The sequence below is a fragment of the Larus michahellis genome, chromosome 5 (assembly GCF_964199755.1).
Source record: "Larus michahellis chromosome 5, bLarMic1.1, whole genome shotgun sequence".
NCBI lineage: Eukaryota > Metazoa > Chordata > Aves > Charadriiformes > Laridae > Larus > Larus michahellis.
In genome coordinates, this window is record NC_133900.1 from 47,571,208 (window position 1) to 47,589,477 (window position 18,270).

At 38.2% G+C, this 18,270-nt stretch overlaps 1 protein-coding gene across 5 annotated transcripts in view; it reads left to right on the forward strand.

Annotated features, from left to right (window-relative positions):
• Window positions 1-18,270, forward strand: part of ALMS1 (ALMS1 centrosome and basal body associated protein) — a 77,317-nt gene that overhangs the window by 37,748 nt on the left and 21,299 nt on the right. For 4 of the 5 annotated variants that reach the window (XM_074587187.1, XM_074587188.1, XM_074587191.1 and 1 more), the window contains 5 exons: window positions 554-1,951; window positions 2,576-2,706; window positions 10,844-12,593; window positions 13,717-13,842; window positions 15,589-15,759. In XM_074587187.1, coding sequence (XP_074443288.1) covers window positions 554-1,951; window positions 2,576-2,706; window positions 10,844-12,593; window positions 13,717-13,842; window positions 15,589-15,759 — 3,576 coding nt within the window. The remainder of the gene's footprint in view (window positions 1-553; window positions 1,952-2,575; window positions 2,707-10,843; window positions 12,594-13,716; window positions 13,843-15,588; window positions 15,760-18,270) is intronic. The other variant, XM_074587190.1, reaches the window with a different exon arrangement.

Below are 18,270 nucleotides of genomic sequence, written 5' to 3' on the forward strand. Positions count from 1 at the left end.
CACTTAAGTTTGGCCTCTTTTTTTTTTTTTTTTTTTAAAGTAATAATTTGTTATATATCCAAATGCTAAAAGTCCATCTTGTCTGCTTTTGGAGCTTTCTAACCAGTAGTGGGAAACAAGCTTATCCATAGAGTGTACTTTGCATTTTTCCAAAAGGATATTTTGGAAATACTGCCCCGCAGCCCTCCTGTTTTTTGCAGTGATACTTTTATAATCCACGTGTTCATTTGGACACTCAAGTACCACTATGTCATTTATCTAAGAATATTGATTTAAAATCTAGTTTAAGCATTTATTTAAAAGGAAGTTATTTAAGTCAAGTTCTGTAGTTTCCTTGATATTTATGCAAAATTGTCCAAGGGATTTCTTTCAGTAGACAATTGTCATGGAAGTCTTAGTTCAAGTCTCATTCTAAAAACAGTTTCCTAAATGTTTTCTAATATTTGGATTCTTCACTCCCTTTACACACCCTCCAGTACAAGAAAAAGTAGTCTTTACTGATGCAGCTGTTTTCTGGAGCCTCAAGCTTAATGAGTCTTCTGTTTCTTTGTAGGTGAATTGCCACCAGCAGTTGAAATTACACAAACAAGTTTTAATTCGGACACTTCCACTCTCAGTATATCTATATCAATGAATTCAGAAGTTGGCGCTGATATTCTGTCACCCTGTGAACTCTCTCCCCGCTTTTCAAGATCTTTTGGAGACAAATCATTGAGTCAGTGCAAAATGTCATGCCACCAACTGGAGATAACTGCTCCACTTCCCACACAACGGGAGGCAAAGTGTTCAGCTGTCTCCAGACTAGCTGAACCAAACCAGCAGCAGCAGACTGCTGGTTCACCTGGCTGCTGTTCTGACAGAGAGAGTCCCATGCTTGTTGCAAAAAGTGTTCAGGATCTGCTAGCTCAAAATGAGTCAAAAGATGTAATTAGCAGCCTGCAGAGATGGACTGCTGGCTCTTTGGCTGGAGTTAAAAATGAAATGGAAGTTTACAGAGGATCACGAACTTCAAGTGTAGGTAGTAAGAGAAATAAGGGTCAAGAAAGTGATTCTTTGATTGGATCTGGTGCATTGCGAGAAATACATAAGCTTTTGGCAGAGGATATAGCTGTCACTCGGTGTGATCCTGTCCTTTCCACTGCTTCTTCTAGAGAAACTGGTAAGTCTTCCCCAGCGCCGATAAGAAAGGAGGATGGCCCCGAAGGTTCCACGTTAGTGAAAGACAGTGTCCCCCACTTTCAGAAGATATGTTCATGGGATGAGACTATGACTCAAAGAAGTAAGCAAGAAGAGAGGGTGGTAATAAAGCCTCTGAAGTACAGCACATGCGATTTAAGATGGGAAAATTCTTATGAAGTCGATTTGCGTAATAGTGAAGAGATGATGAAGGAAATGACCAAAGAGTTTAGGACAGGAAAATCTGTAGGAAGGTCTGAGCCAGAAGGGTGTAGCAGCGTAACTACAGACAGAAATCAACCTGGTTTTGTGGGTCTTGCACAAAGCAATGGAAGTAGTGAAGTCAGCACTGGAAGAACTTCAGAGTTGAGAAATTCTTCTTCATCAGAGCGTCTAGGCAGTGTCACCAATGTCCCAGCAGGCTTTCAGGGCATGTTGTCTAAAGCTAGTGTAGCTGGAAGCAAGGCAGGAGGTTTGCAAGAGAGTGATGACAGTAGCAGTGGAGATTCACTAGCTGCCCATATCAGAAACCTTCTGGGGCATCCATTTTCCTCAGAGCCTCTAGGCAGTGTCACCGACGTCGCAGGAGGCTTCCAGAGCATATTGTCTAAAGCTGGTGCAGCCAGAGGCAAGGCAGGAGGTATGCAAGAGAGCGATGGCAGTAGCAGTGGAGGTTCACTAGCTGCCAGTGTCAAAAAACAGAAAAATGGCTCGCCTGTGATACATGCAACACAAATTCTGAAGAGTGCAGATGAAGAGGAGACGAAAGCACGAGGTAATAAAATGTCTCAGTTGTGTTTTATCAGGTGTTATGTTAGAATGGCAAATATTTATGTTTAAGGGATTGCTTTGAAATGACTTTGAAATGATGAGGTATGGATGTTAAGGGAACCCAAATCTGTTCCCCTGATTTTGAAGGTGGTTTATATTATATTATTAATGATAAATTTTAATGGGACAGGGCTTAAATGATCAATGTTTTTTAGTCATCTTATGTAGTATGATAGAATGGGGTAGAATTGGACTTTCCCAGTTTGAATACCTTATTTAGCCTAACATTGACATGAGAAAGTGTTTTGTCCACATAGCTATTAGGCATGTGCCAGGTTAAGAATTTGGGAAAGGATTGTGTGAAAGAGCGTTGACTTGAGTCTGAGACTGTAAAGGTGCCAGAACCGGGTAATGGGTCCTGGATCCATCTTTCCAAAGAAATGTTCAGAAGGTCCATTTTAAATTGTATTTCTGGTCAGTCTGTCAGCTCTGCTATTTGATAATGCTCTTTATCGTGGTAGCTAGAAATGGGTAGCAAAGTTTTGATTTTTAAGTTATAAAACTGTTACCATACATGATGTGAGAAAATGGAAAGGAAACTGCTTTCTGTTTTATGTTCTTTGTATAGCATGGGTGAAGCTAAAACTGGCCAGCCGATCTCAGGAATCTCTGTCAGACTGGAATGAAGAGGACCAACAAAGACTAGAGGAAATAAAGGCAGAACTGCTTCTGAGTGCCAAGAAATCTGCACTAGCCAAGGTACAAAACAGACATGACAAACCAGCTGCTCTGGAGAAAATTTTTGAAGCGGGGGATGAATGCTGCTGTCTTACCTGTGATCTTCAAAAATATTTCAGGAATGTAATTCATTTTAAGATTGGTGGCTAGACAGGGAGAGGGGGATGCAAACTAATGAGAGCTGTGTTTAGTGGAGACACTTGTTTCAGTTTAGTCAGTTCCTACATATGTTTTAGAACCAGCCACAGCACATGCTGTTGTGTTGTGGTTTTTTTTTTTTGGTTTTGTTTTGTTTTTCCTCAGACTGTAGTTAGTTATCTTGGGTGAAGGGGGGTGGTTTGGGGATGTAGGGGGCTGGCACACAACTGAAGATAATCTGAAGGAAAGTAGGAAGGACAGAGATGTGGTCAGTGATGATGTGATGAAAGAATTGGTGTTAATTGTGGTGAGAAAGTGCATGCAGCTTATGATTCTTACCAAGCCAATTAACTTCTGCTTTTCACAAAATATTTATGTAAGTGCTGATTGTGCCTTATAAACTCCTCCTTCTTCCGTGGAAGGAGTTTACTGTACAATGCAATATTGTCTAGGTGATAGGAGTGTGTTGTGTTACTTCCCATGTGTTCTGAAATGTTTACAAAGGAGTGTGATGCTTATCTTTGAAAGGATGCCTCAGGGAAGAAGGGAGTAAATTGTTCATTCTTTATGTTGACTTTATCAAAGGTAATGGCTTCAAGTGTGAGGAAGTGTCTTATTAGAAAAGAAACTCCTTAACGGTAAGGATGATGAGAGGAAGATTATGGAGTGTTAATCATGGTATGTTTTTAAGAAGAGCTTGGGCATATGTTGGTAAAGAATCATCTAAGTGTAGTTAATGCTGATTTGGGGCAGGGATATAGGCTAGATGAGCTTTCAGTCTCTTACAGCTCTATTTTTCTGCGAAAACTTGTCATCGAATTGTTGGGATGTTTTTTATATCTCCTTTGGAACATTTCTAGTTCATATATTAACATATAGTATATCTGAATTGGAATTTGTCTAAACAAGAGTGTGTTACCTTCAGTTTGACTTTAAATATCCATTTTCAGCATTCGTCTAATTATGTCATGATTCCTAGGGGCTGTCTGTGTGTCCCAAGGTAGGGCATTATTCATAGAGAGTATTTTGAACAAAAAAAAAACAGACTGGAAGAACATGGAGGTGTTTGTATAACATGAGTAGTGGATGGATGATGTATTCATGTGTGCAGGTTAGAGACCCAGAATCGGTGGGAGAGAGGCTGGATAATTAGGCAGAGCTAAGGACTGGGGCAGTTTCTGAGGAGAATGTAGAAAATTTGCAGTTGAAAGTAGAGTCATAATCCATCCTAAATTTGGTGTTTCAGATAAATGCCCTTAGCTTTAGTAATATATCTTCCTTTTTTTTTTTTTTTTCCTTTTCTCTTTGTAGACTGTCTGCCTCCCAGGAAAAGCAGTGGTTTTGTTTGTTTGCTTGCTTGTTTTAATTGAAAGACTTGCATCAGCAAGAATGAAGAATAGTGTTTTAAGAGTAGTCTGTGTTTGTGTTTATAGTTTCTTGGGCATGAACAGTGTTGGTAGTACAGTCATCAGCTTCCAAAACACATCAGACTAAGCTTCTCGATTATTCACATATTGATGTAATCTTTGACCGAGGAGCCTAAAAAAAACCCCCAACATGTTAAGTTTTATTTATTTTTAGAAATTCAGACAATTCTTAAAAAGTAAAATAACCCCAAAAGACGAATACATATTTTGCTTCAGTCTGTTCGATCAAGACTAGAGGCCCTGAAGCCATTTTTTCCCAGCTTTTAGATTTTGTTGCATCTCAGCTTTGTCCCTAACATTAACTTGTTACAGACTGTAACCAAGTACTTTACCTTTATATAACTCAGTGTCAGCTATAAATTTTATCCCAATTTAGAGTAAGAAAAAATTAGTCACTTTTGCAAACCAAGACTCCAAGAACTTGCTTTAAGTCAACCACAACACTTTCTGCTTTGATCTTGAAACAATTTTTGCTCTACAGTGGCTTTAGTTTGAAATTAAAAATAGTTTTGAATTTGCAGAATGAAGGCGGCTGGGTTTTTTTGGTTATACTTAAGGTAAATGTATTTTTTTTCTCCAAGAAAAACAATATGTCACAGAAAAATACAGGATGTTGAAAACTATTTAACTGAAAAAAATGCAGCCAGTTCTATTGCTGACAAAATAATCTACTCTGAATTAAATGGAAACTGTTCTGTAAGATACCTGTTGAATTTATAGAGCAAAGCTGGCAATACACTGACTTAAAAAGAACAGAACAAAGATTATGAAAAGATATTTTCCTTCTCCTAAACTTTAAAGACAGAGAAAGACAAACTGTTCCTAGCACTCATGCAAACAATTCTTTCGTCAGACCGTCATCTTTATTTTAGTGCTTCTGATGCAGACTTATGATGAGTGTTCTTTTGAGAAACTTTAGACTCTGCATCTCATTTTTATAGGTGACAGCTCAAGAAAAATAATTTACCACTGTGATATTTTATAGTTTCTCGCAGGAAGCATGTGAACCTTCTCCTTAAAAAAAAAAAGACAATGCAACGAAGGAGCAGGACAGCTCGGGAGAGTTCTTGTCAGTGATATTTTAATTCTAAAGATTGTTCCATTTTTTGAGATAGTCAAGTATCTGTTTGATAGCTGTTTGTCAGTGGTGATGTGTTAACAGACGCTCTAAAAAAGAAGCATCATAATGATTTCTCAAGTTCTAGCTGAGCAGAGTGTTTAAGGAGGTGATTGGGACATATGCACATAAATGGGCTCCAAACATGTACTCAAGTGCTAAGCTGAATAGTGGCCCAAAAATGGGAACATTCAAGATGAAAAGTTAATGTTGAAGAGGTATCTCTAATACCAAGCTGTGCTCATGAGTGTAACTCCGAATTTTATTTTCTTTGTTTTATCTTCTGTAAAATTGACAAACCTTGCGTAGTGAATCTGTTTTCTGTACCCTCAATTCATGGAGTCTTCTTGGTGATTTTATAGCTCTTCCATTACACAAGGAGAGAAACACTCTATTCACACTATTATGTTTTATAATAAACACTAAATCTTGGCAGAAATGCGTAGGAGTAGATGGCAAACACGGAACTTTTGACATTAAGGGGTTTTAGTTTAAATTTCATACTAACTCCACTTGATACTGGCTCTTCCTAAAGGTCTTAACTGGGAAGAGAAAGTGCAAATCATTGGGCTTCTTTAGCAGGAAAAGGTGACAAAGGCTGCAGATTTATTAACTGCACGCGCATAAGAAAAGTCACGTTTCAGATCATCCAGAGTTGGGTCTTGTGAAATTTATGATAAGATGATGGCACTCTTTTATAAACTTTTTTGTGATGAAGGGAGGCAGAGAGTTGCCAAGACATTCCTAAAGATGGGCTACTGTTTGATGAGTAATTCCTACGTCTGTGGCCATACTGGAGTGGCTGTAGAGATCTGTTTTTTGCCTGAGCAGGTAAGTTGGTGGTAGAGTACTTATTCTTTTGATAGACTTGAGGAGTTTAATCCTAGGATGTGTGATGCTCCTCAGTTATAAAGAGCCACAGAATGACATGAAGGTTGTTGGGATTTTTAAGAAAAGCATATAAAAAGTCAATCCTAGGCTCCAGAAATCATCCCTGTTACTGTTGTTCCGCTGAAATCATTAGGGTCTTTCAAGAATAATTGATAATTTCAAGAATAACAAAAGCCAGTAGGCGGACTTCTGTTCTAGGAGCATTGCCTTTCAAATGGAACCACCTTCTTGTGCCATTTGTACATGTACATTTGTTTTGGTCCCCCAGTTGAGATTGAGGGTTATTGAATTGCTGTTAGATAAAAGTACAGTTTCAGCATATTAAACCTAAGAATTTCAAATTGAGGACCCCACCTGTATTTTTATGGGTGCCAAATAGCTATCTCTTGACTTATCTAAGAGCATTCCCTCTCTGTATACTGTATTCTTCCACTATATGCTGTATTTTTCCACTCCTTGTACTTTCTCACTTTTTCAGGAAGTTCACTGAGTTGTAGCTATAAATTTGCACTGCAATCTCTTGTGGATCATATGCCACACAGATCTTTTTTGGAAGGATGACACATAACAAGCACAATAAGACATGTGAAAGGCTTGGGAAGATGAGTTTATAGCAACTTCTGTGCTTGCTTTCAGTTGTAGGAGTTGCTGTGTATTACTTCAGGCCATTGAACTGGTACGTGGTTTAGGGAAAAGATCGTCTTGGGAGCATCCCTACCCTGGCACAGGACTGCTTTGTGTTCTTGCATTCTTCTACGGTCCCTTGTTGTCCCTCATGGCTTTAGGAAATACAGGAAGCCAAATAAACTAATTTATTTGCTTAGAATAGATAAGGCCATGGAAAAATACTGCTTTGGAGTAATAATCCAGACCTTGCTGAAATAGTTTCCCGCTAATGACATCTGGGATGTAGAAAGGATTGAAAATCTGTTGTGGAATACATGTTTATACTTTGTGACTTACACCAAAAATGTTTTTGACTGATTTTTATTTCCAAATTCCAGCTAGCTGCTGAGGATGTCACCATCCAGGGACCTGCGTTACACTTTATTAATGAAATATACTCTGCTGTTTCCACAGTTGTTCCAATCAGTAGGAGAAAATAAATACAACCTAGATTTTTAGTTTTATTTTTTAAATAAGCTTATCTGGCCCATCTCCATGACAGTACATTTATCTCAGATTTGCTCTTTGCACCTCAATGAAAGTACTGTAATTTTAATGACACATTAAAGAAGTGCAGATACCGATAAATTAATAAAATTATGTCCATGCTTAAGAAATTCTCTCTAAAGAACGCTGGTGGCCTATAGTTTCACATATACTAACATGAGCTCTAATGATTCGGATGCTGATGAAATTGTCTTTTGTTTTGTCCATTTCCGGTGTTCACTAACCATGATGCTGCCTCTGATGCTAAACTGACCTGTGAAAAAGAATTGGGGTGAAATAATGTAAGAGGGAGCTGCTGTCTAGCATATTGTGTGAAGTGTGGTCTGGTATTTTGTGTCAGGAGTGGGACTAACTGTATGATACCTGTTCTAGTTAGTGTGCATCTAAGCGAGGGGAATCTCGGTTTATAGATAAATGTTCATTTCTCTAGAATCAATACAGCTACTTCCAAAGGTTAGTGTTTTAGTTCTTTTGTTACTGCCCCTCGTTGGAGGTGCAGTGTTAACACATCAGGTGAGTAGTTGCCTTAATTTGCTTCAGGGCAAAATCTGTTGCATTTTTCTGAGCAACGCTCACAGTAATAAGCAGTAACTTAAGGTTTTCCCAGTTGCACTTGCAAGGGTTTCTCTTTGTACTCTTAGAGTAACAGGCTTTCTGCATGCATCTGGGAGTGTGATGTTTTATTCACTTGTTTGTAGTGTAATCTTTAATCTAGAGGTATTTGTCATTCTCTTCTTCCAAACTACCTTCTCCTTGCACCAGTCAGGTAAGTTGCTGCAAAAATCAACAATCAGTGTTTGGGAGCTTCCCAATGAGAAAAGTCTTGGAAGCAAAGGTCCTACCCATACCTACCTCCAGCTCAGCCTAAACCACAACACATGTGCACGAGGAGTTGCAGAAAGTAAGGAAATGAGGATGGTGAGCCAGTCAGAGACAGAGGATCATATTTTGTTTGTCTGTCTTACTGATCTCGGTACATCTCTGCAGACCATGTATTGAACGTCCCCTGATAGTATCGGTTGTGTGTAATGAGTTGAAAGAAGAGTTTGGAATATCCAGACTTCGTTGAGTATTTAAACACATTTATTTCTACGTTGTTTGGCAAGTAACTAGAGCCATTTGCTGAACCTTTCATACCTTTTATCTTTGTGTAGTATATTTAGTGTATATATGCATATGTATATATGCCTAGCAAGTATATATGCTTTGTGTACAAAAGATGCGTCAAGAAATCAGGTTACATTTTGAAATGCCAGAAGAAGGTGTAGGTTCTGTAGTGAACAGGGACTGTAACCCTGGGAGTTTTCCAGTTAACTGCAGCGTGAGTAATCTGTCTCATTAATGGGCAGCTGAAGGGCAACACCATCTGATGAATATGCTTAGAGAGCAGGGTGTGGATTTATTTTGTCTGATTCTGCTGGGGGGCTATAGCATGTGTTGCTTTAATTTTATTTTCCTGGTATGATAAAGTGCTGTTGATTGTTGCTGTTGGGACTTTTTTTTTTTTTTGATGGAATGAGGCTTGAGGTACAGGAGAAGATGAAGCAATGAGGACTGGAGGGCATGCTGAAAATGGGAATGGTTAGTAAAGTCAGGCAAAGAAACCAGGACAGAAGTTTAATATTAAAGTAAATTATTAGTTTCAGTTTCCTAAATGACCATGACCACAGGCAGGTAATTTAAGGCACAACACTTTATACTGTTGTGTAAAATACATGCCAGAGATCCCTGAATATGTGTAGTCAAATAGCAGAGTCCCACATAGAGTGGCTCTGTTACTGGGAGGTGGTACAGATGTGGGACAATTTGCATGGTCAGACAAAGATGTAAATGTAACTTAGTTTTAAGAAGATTTTATGAGCAAAGACAACTGACAGTGAACTTCCTTGGTTTTGGTGGGATTAGTGTCTTATCTGTTGGTAGGAATACCTTCTCTTTTTTTGCAGAAGGAGTACCTTCTCTTTTTTGTCACCAGCTTTCCAAACAAAAAAATAGTTTTTGTGGCAAACATATCCATTTTGATGGGAGAATGAAAATGATCTGCACATGACAATTGGCAAGTTTTTACAAGTTATCACTTACCTGAAAGAGAAAATTAAAGCTCTGATTGTTTTACGTCACTTTTTAATTATTGTCAGCAGTGGGTGGTGGCCATAAAAATAAAAACACTTATTACAGCTCTTGTCTGAGAGGAAAACTGGCATACTTGTTTTGGGGGAAAAGAGAAATGTCAATTATGGAAAATTAAAGCTTTTCTAATTAAATATTTTCTCATGCTTTGTAAAGAACAGCTTTCTTTGCTTCCCACTTGTTCCCATGTAGCTGTGTTCCTTTCATTTTAGTTCTGCTTCATAAACACTAGAGTTGACTCAAGTGCAAGGGAAAACCTTTTACATCAAGTTCTGTTTTATATAGTGATATTTATGGCATAGCAAAATGTCAGATGCAGAAGTATCCCTGTAACCCTAAAAATGTCACATAATGTAGCGCTTTAATAGTGTGGAGTTTGTTTGGACTCTGATCCAAACCAGAATAATTTTAGTGTGTGTCTGCTAACTGATTTCTTGGAAGTCGCCAGAACTTAACATTACATACTTGGTTAAGGTTTGAGTACTTACAACTGGAAGTAAATGTGGATTTCTGTGTTGTTTTGTTTTTCCATGGAGCTATGAAGGGATCCTTTTCATCAGTAATTTACAGATGACAAGTAGTTAAGTTGTATACAAGATCTCCTTCCTTGGAGATTTTCGAAACCTGATGGGACAAGGCCCTGAGCAGCCTGGCCCAATGTTGAAATTAGCCCTACTTTGAATGAGAGGTCATACTAGAGACTTCCAGTGGTCTCTTGCAACCTAAATATTTCTGTGATTTTGTGTGGCTAATTGTCTGGCTTTTAAATTAAAAAAAATTATCACTGAAGTCACAAAGCTTTAGCAGGGTGTGTTTGTCTCTCCCTACATCCTTTTGAACTTAGGTAGCGAATAAATATTCAAAAGATAGTCATTATTCCTAGTACATGATGAACTGGGTTTATGATAAATGTTCATCTGTCTGTGAAGCCAACCAATAAAAGGAAACAAGGTTTTATTCTTGTTTTCTAGTGAGTGGAGTGATGTTGAGAGGTATTTACAACTTTATAGTTCAAAAAACTAAAGGCTTCTATTATAGATATCATTGCTGCTGTTTGTTGTAGCATCAAAACCATGTTAGCTAATTTGCTGGCACTTAAAATATGACAAATTTTTAATTAGTTCCGTTAACAGATGAGTTCCAGAGAAAGCGTGTGCTCATTCATGATGACAGACTCTTGATTATCGACAGCACTAGTCTTTCTTTGAATTCTGCAATCCAGATTTTGGCAAGGGCTGGAAGTTATCCACATAACCTTTGTGAATTCTTCGGTATTTTTCAGGATTTGTGGGGATGCAGTTTGGAAGCTGCTTCTCAGTATAGCCATAATCAGGAAGAGGACGTGGAGCATTTCAAATCTTCAAGTGACAAAAGATTTCAAACTGACAGACAAACACAAGCAGTTAAGACTAAGGCACTTTTAGAGTCAAGTTTACGACAATTCGTGCCATTATGTAGAGATGGTCCGTCTGATTGTTGCCTGCTGAAGGATACACAGTTTAAATCTTTGAGTACGATTCAAACACCTATTTGCAGCAAGCATCAGACAGTTGCAGCTAGTCATTCTGATGCACTTGTTGAACTTCATCCACCATTGCAGATGGAGAGAGACACATATGCAATGAGGTCTGCAGCAAGAGAAGTAGTCCATTTACCAGCTCAGAAGAAGCTGTCTGTGGAAAAGGATTCTGAGGAAATGGCTAAGCAAATTACTTCTATCACTTTTTCATCCCGAAAACGTTTTCAGTCACCTTTGACTTCCATGGTACTCAGCAGCAGTCTCACTAGAGACAGTCTTCATGGGATAATGCCTTTGGAAGTTGACTCTGCTAGCACTGAGGAACAGAGCCATGACAAACAACAATCGGAAAGATGTAAGACCTGTCCTCCTTCAAGTCCAATGCTTTCTGGCTCAGCATCTAATGAGATTGCTTTTACTGCTGAGAAAGACAGGTTTCATCATGTCTCTGCTGACAGTAACAGAGTTGGAGCTTATCAAGAAACAGACGGTTTGTCAGATGAGTATTCTGTAAGCATCCATGCTGATAAAAGACAGACCCTTAGTGCAAAAAATTCTCATGTTCTGCCTCAAGATGTGACTGAATTGGGCAGGCATAGTGCCAGACTTGTGGGGCTTGACTGCAATAAAACATTCAGTCAAGAAACGAATAGATTTAATGAAGCCCATTCTATAAGCTGTTACCAGCAGGACAAAAGTAGCCCACCTGGCCACATCCAGTTGTATGAGAACTTAGAAGGTTCAGATCCAGCCGTACAAACTGATTTGCTGAAGGGCCGTATTAAGTTATTTGAAGAAGAGAAGAAAAGTCTTTCTGATGAAGTACCTCTCGTTCAGAAAGAGGATGTGAGAGAGCAAATCAGTATGTCTCACCATTCATCTGCGGATGAGATTTTATCCACCACGTCTGTATCTCCTTTGTCACCAACTAAGAAAGTACTGTCTTGTGTCCACATAACTCTTTCCTCAAAGTGTAACAACTCAGACCTGCATGGTGACTTGAATACTGAAAATGAGATGAGATCATGGGATAAACCTGAAGTTAATACTCAACCAGTGTCTTTAAAAACTCCAGAAACTTTAATAGAAGCTGTTTCCACATTATCACCTGCTAACCTTATTCCAGAAGATCAAAGACCTTCATCTTTCCCAAGGCCAGTGTCTTCAGCAGATCCTTGTCTAGTGCTTTCCACTGTTACAAGCACAGCAGGGCAAGAGCTACCTCTGCAAAGCAGTGAGAGATCAGAAGTCACTGTTCTGGGTTCAGGGGGGTGTAGTCTGAAGAATATCTTCAACTCTGTAGTTCCTGCAAAGACTGAGAAAAGTACTTCTGATGCTACCACTCAGATAACAACAGAAGGTCCTGAAAAAATAACCTTTTCAGCAGAAATTTATGTTAATTCACAAGACAGTGAAAATGCTGTCCACCAATCATCTCTCCAGAAAGCACATGAACTTCCCAACAATAGAACTTCATCTCGGAACAAGATTTCCTCTTTCCCAAGGCAGAATGGTGAGCAAATTAGTGTCCTATATGTTTATGTAGACTTTCCTCTATTCAAGTTTGAGATATTTATAGGTATTGAAAAAACAAAAACAAATCCAGCTTTTTTTTTTTTTTGTGAAAGCAACATTCTTGAGATAATTTTGATATTTGAAGTTGCTCATATGGGAAAAAACCCAACCCTTAAACTTGGACTCTGCAGTCTTGTGGGTAGGGCGTTGTATAAATACAGTTGTAGTTCAATTCAGGTTTATCTGGAAGTGAATTTGTTGGTACAAGTCTGGTTCAAGAAAACTTTCTGACATTTGTTTCTAGATAATTTCATTTGGTTTACCGCTTAGAGTTTGTCAAGAGGTATATCTAGTTACTGATTTAATCTCTAGTCAAGGTAGTACAAAAGCTAAGAAGAGAATATGCACATCAGTATTTTCTGCAGAATAAAACAGAAAATGTGGAGGCCTTTTAAATCTGTTGACGAAGGAATGTAGATGTTTTGCAGTGTTTTCCCACAGTAGTGTTTTATAGCACTGGTATGTCTACACTTGTGTAGTTTTCATGATTTTTCCTGGGCTCCAGGCTTTGTATCTCTATTTTCAAGGTGTTTAGAATGGTACGGGTTGAGAGAGCAAATTCTTTCACTATATCAGAGTGCAAAAAATATTTCATCTATCTGATTACCTCTTCTCTTTGCTATTAGAAGTCAGATAATGTTCTGGTCCAAACGTTTGCTGGAATTCTGTTGTGACACCACTGTTTTTATTGACTTGAGAGACATATCCTTGCTTAGTTAAAATTATTTCATTAAACATGGATCAACTGTGAGCTATGTGGGTATGTGAGGAGGTTTTTCTAAGTCAGTGTTTGTCACCCAACTCACAAATTTAGTATTGAATAGGTAAGTAAGCTATTTTTTCTAGCTGAGTGACAATCAACCTTCCAACCATTGAGCGCGTATTAATTAAATAATTCACACTTGCAATTTATTTTCCTAAAGAATATGCTATTTCTCCAGATTTTCCACACTGAACATCTTCAGCAGTCTCCTTGGGTCCTGATTTTTGCTTTTATCTTCAGTTGCATTAAAGGATTAAAGCCTGACTTCTGTTAATTGCTTTGCCTTCCATCCTCACAGATCAGCCCTTATTGTTGCCATACAAACCTTCTGGAAGTACTGGAATGTATTATGTTCCGTATCTAAAAGCAGGATCCAAAATTTCTCCAGTTGCGTCAGAAGCTAGCGTTGAGAGCTCTCACTCAGGTATTTGTTTATCTTAGGTCTTCCAAATGCAAAATGATGGTTGTAATTCATGGATCAAAATATACATATTTCATATGCAGAATTGTCTCAGTTGAGCTTAGGACTCTTCTGTTCTACAAGTTTAGAGAAAGCGCATTGATTTTTAATAGAAAAATGTCTTTGTTCATGTTCACACTGCTTTATAACACAAAGATGTATGAGCCCTGACTGAAGACTATGGTTTCAATTTCTTTGATGAAGGGGATGTTAGTACTCCATTCTGGCAGTGAAAAGAAGCAAGGCTCAATGTCTTACAGCTTGATAATTATTTCTTTTCCTCTGGGAATTACTGTTCGGTTTGGATTCTTTCATATCTCTGCCAGTTCTCATTCTTTTTAGTTCCCATATTGATGTACATTCTTTATTAATTTGGTATGTGTGCATTCTGAAATACCTGCATAATACAACACACATTTCAGATAATAGCTTTCTCAATACTGAATTTCTTTCCTCCATATTAAGGGATTCCAGTGTAGAAAGCTTTTCTATAAACAATGTAATTCATAATCACAGCTTAAAATATATATTCACCTCTTCCCCACATCCTCCCATCTCCCAGGAAAAAGCTCTCCTCATTTACTGGAGGAAAGGATGCTCTGTGATTCATCAACTTCTTTTGCTTTGCCTGCTGTTATTTTTCAGTTCTCTTCTATACATAAAGAAAGCATCACATAAGCATTATAGGTCTTATTTGCAGATTGTTTTCAGTCAGAGCTTTTTGACATCCACAGTTACTTGTAGACAAAACTAATATTACAGAGATGTCCAATTCCTGAGAGAAATGCCCCAGGGAAGTAGATTGATAGAACAGTGACAGTAAGTGACAGGTTAGTCATCATAGTCACAAATTGTGCTTGTAATTGCTTATGTATGTCTGATCATTACCTTTTTCCGGTCTGTCTGTTGTAATATGGTCAAAATGAGAGAAACAAATGTGATGCGAGTCTGTTGTTTTGCAGAAGCTATGATGCTAGGTATAAAAATGCATATGAGGCAGTGCAAGGTTCTAGAAAACGTCCAGCAGAATTAAAAAATAAATTTTGTTTTGTAAACTCCCTGCTGCAGCTAGGATTCTTAGCTCACGAGTAGTAGCAGAAGAAAATTGAGTTGAATTAAATCTGCTGAATGTAACCAGCTGGTGTTGACGAAGATGATAAATCAGTTAGGGGCCATTTTAGGTTTCTAACATTAGGAGACAGCGGTATGGTAGTAAGAGAGCTCTGCTGCTGTTGTCCTGCATTCTTGTTTAGAGGTTATACAGACCTACTCTAGTCATCCAGTTTTTATCCATTGCTATTCTGAGCTCGGAAAGTAGGTATTTACATCAGTCAGTGAAAATGTCTGGAATTGTAATGTGAGCAGGAGGGAGTCTGGGCACTCCCAGGTCCTGTGTCTGGCTTCCTAGCATACTTGTCTAATGCTTGTATTCTTCTCTGCTTGTCAGTAGAATAGGTGAAATTTATCTACCTCTCAGGGAAGAATCTTGTCACTAAAGATCATGAAAAACAATGTGGTGCAATACCTACTGCTGCTGTGTTAGTCACTAGAACTGCTCGCTAGGGATCATGATTGTTGGTTGGTGAATATACTGGTACTAATACTTGGATAATAGGCTTTCTTTCAGGCTTTGTCTTTGTTGTGAAATTTCTGTATCTATTTTTTGTGCTTCCTCTTTTTACTCATGATTATTGCTCTCTTTCTCTGCAGGGTCAAATGATGCTCTTCCTCCAAGGTTTTCAACAAGCGTGCTTGGTTTAGAGGATGATAATGCTCCAGGCAGTACAGCTATCGAGCATAAAGAAGGAATCTACAGTAAGAGGGCCAAGCCCAAGGTAGCCTGGGCTGAGGAGCAAATGGTACCACTGGAAGCTTCCTCAGGTAGTTAAAGTGTGTGTTTCATTTTACATGTGTTCTCATACACACGAAAGAAAGTAGAGAAAAATAATTATGTTTCAGGATCCACAATTTTTGGTCTCATGGTATTGCTGATGGGCTGCTGAAGATGCTGGATTTGACTCATTTTTCTCTTCCCCATCTTTCTGCCCAAACACTTGGATATTAGTATTTGCTAGAATTCCAGTGGCCCCAGTGCCTATTGGAGCCTTTGTAAGATTTTTTTTTTTTTTTTTTTTTTTTTTTTGGGTTTGATGGGGTTTGGGGTTTTTCTTGTTTGTTTTTCTAAAGCATTCTTTGAGAAGTGCAAAGTCTCCTTTACGTGTTCAAGGGATGCCTGTGTAGAAAATGACAGAAATCCCTTGGTAAATAAAAGCAGGTGGGATGACTCTGTATATTGGGTTGGCGTTGTGTTCCTGCCCGCAAATACACTTGTGTCTTGTGGTGTCATGTAAAGTATCTCTGTAATGTTGGTATGTAACTGAATTTTAATTTGATTTGACTGATGACTCTCTCTTCCTCCCCTCCATTAACCTTCTTGGATGGTACTCCTGAGGGATGAAGGTCAGGATTTTATACTATAATAGCCTACTTTAAGGGTTTATTTGCTGAGAATGATGACAAAATGAAATTACGCTATGCTTGCTGATGATTTTGACACTGTTTCTCATGACAGTAGCTAAAATTAGTCCTGATGGACACTCCTTTCATACAAAACCTCATTTTGTGAGGTTAATAAACTTCCTCGAGACTGAGTAGGCATGGGGATTTTTGTTGTGTTTGAGAAATGCATCTTGTTCCTGGACAGAAGTAACTGTAAACAGAAAATCGCTGAGTGGTTGCCATCTCTCATAAATGCAGCTATTAATTCCTCAGAGAAGTTGTTTATTGCACAGTACAGTATTTTGCAATATGTGCTATATTACACAAAGAGTGAGCAAGTTGCAAGGAGGTAATATCATTATGTCTGTTAATGAGGGATGGGACACGAAACATATGAAAACAGCCTAATGGATTTTGAATTAGAGTGTTCCTGCTCTCTTCTAGGTATTCGCATACATAGGGTTTTGGGGAGCCTATTTATTTTTCTTAGTATCACATAAACTTGTTACATGGAGACTAACGAAATGGATTTTTATGGACTATCTCAGTGTGATGATTGTTGTCCTTTTTAAGCAGGCAGCTCAATATGCCCAGGGTCAGGTCACCCCACAGAGCTGTGCTGATGTATTGCTGGGGATTCCTTCTGATGATTTTAATTCTTCACTCTAGAAGCGGCTTTCTGTGAAGCTTTTCTCTTCAGAATGGAGAGATTTTGGTATTTCCGTTAGGTAACTTTTATTTCCAGGAGACAATTTAAGATGATTGCATAAGACGCACTGGACTTCATTATTTTATCTTCATTTTACTTTTTCAATAAGTGTACATAGGACCAATAGTTGAATTAGTGCAACAATGAAGACAATGTTGTCTTAACCTAGTTTTTCTAATGGAAGAAATAATTCGCTGTGAGCATTTATAAAATGCAAGAATATGGGAACACGTAAGTGGAGTAAGACAGAAAAGTGTTTCCTTCATTCACTGTGGGTAAATTGAAAGAAGAATGCTGGGTCACGGTGGTAGAGCTACAGAAAGAGCGCGTGTATAGAAGTGAGGTCTCTGAACAAGAATCTACAGTAACAAAATATGTTGGAGCAGAAATCAGCGGATACCTTGTTTTTCCAAATAGCCTGGATAAAATGGAAGGGGAACATAAGTGCTACTGTAAAATTATCTAATAGTATTTTTCTGTAGCTGTGATGGTCTAAAGACACAGGCAAGAAAAGAACTGTAAGTAGAAATAATCTTTTATGAGACCAGCCAGTACAGTTGGAAATTTAAGCAAGCTTTCTGAAGAAAGACTTGCATGTCTAAAATCTTCTCTGACTTCTTCAACTGTATTTTTAGGTGGTCTAATAAAAGATTACCTCTACCCACAGAGCTTGTCTAGAGCTTAAAATTATGCAAGTTATGTATTTTTTAAAAAAAGTTTCTCTATATAAACTTATTTTTATTTTTTGCCTGTTTGCATTCCTTCCATTTTGTTGGTAACTTTTTAAAAACACAGAAATAGCAAAAATTCTGCATAGTATTCCCAAGCCTGATCTCATTTGTCAGGAGGATGTGGAGGAATCCTCTTGCATGAGTATATAAACACTGACCTTGTATGGAAAGACAAATTCCTCCAATTTCAGAGTTAGTGAGACTGAGTCTGCTCATGCTGTTCATGATCTTGACATCACACTGAACTTGTCTCTGTGTTGGGAAGGGAAGAGATGTATAAAATCTAAGGAAAACAAGTGACTAAATAAAAGTAAAGTTGATGAGGCAGTATTGACAGTATGAATTCATGCAATTGTAACCCTTCCTGAGCTTATCTTGCATTACTTGTTCCCACGTGGAATTGAGGTTTTATAAAAACATAGCTTGTGATTCTTGATGAGGTGGGAAGGTATT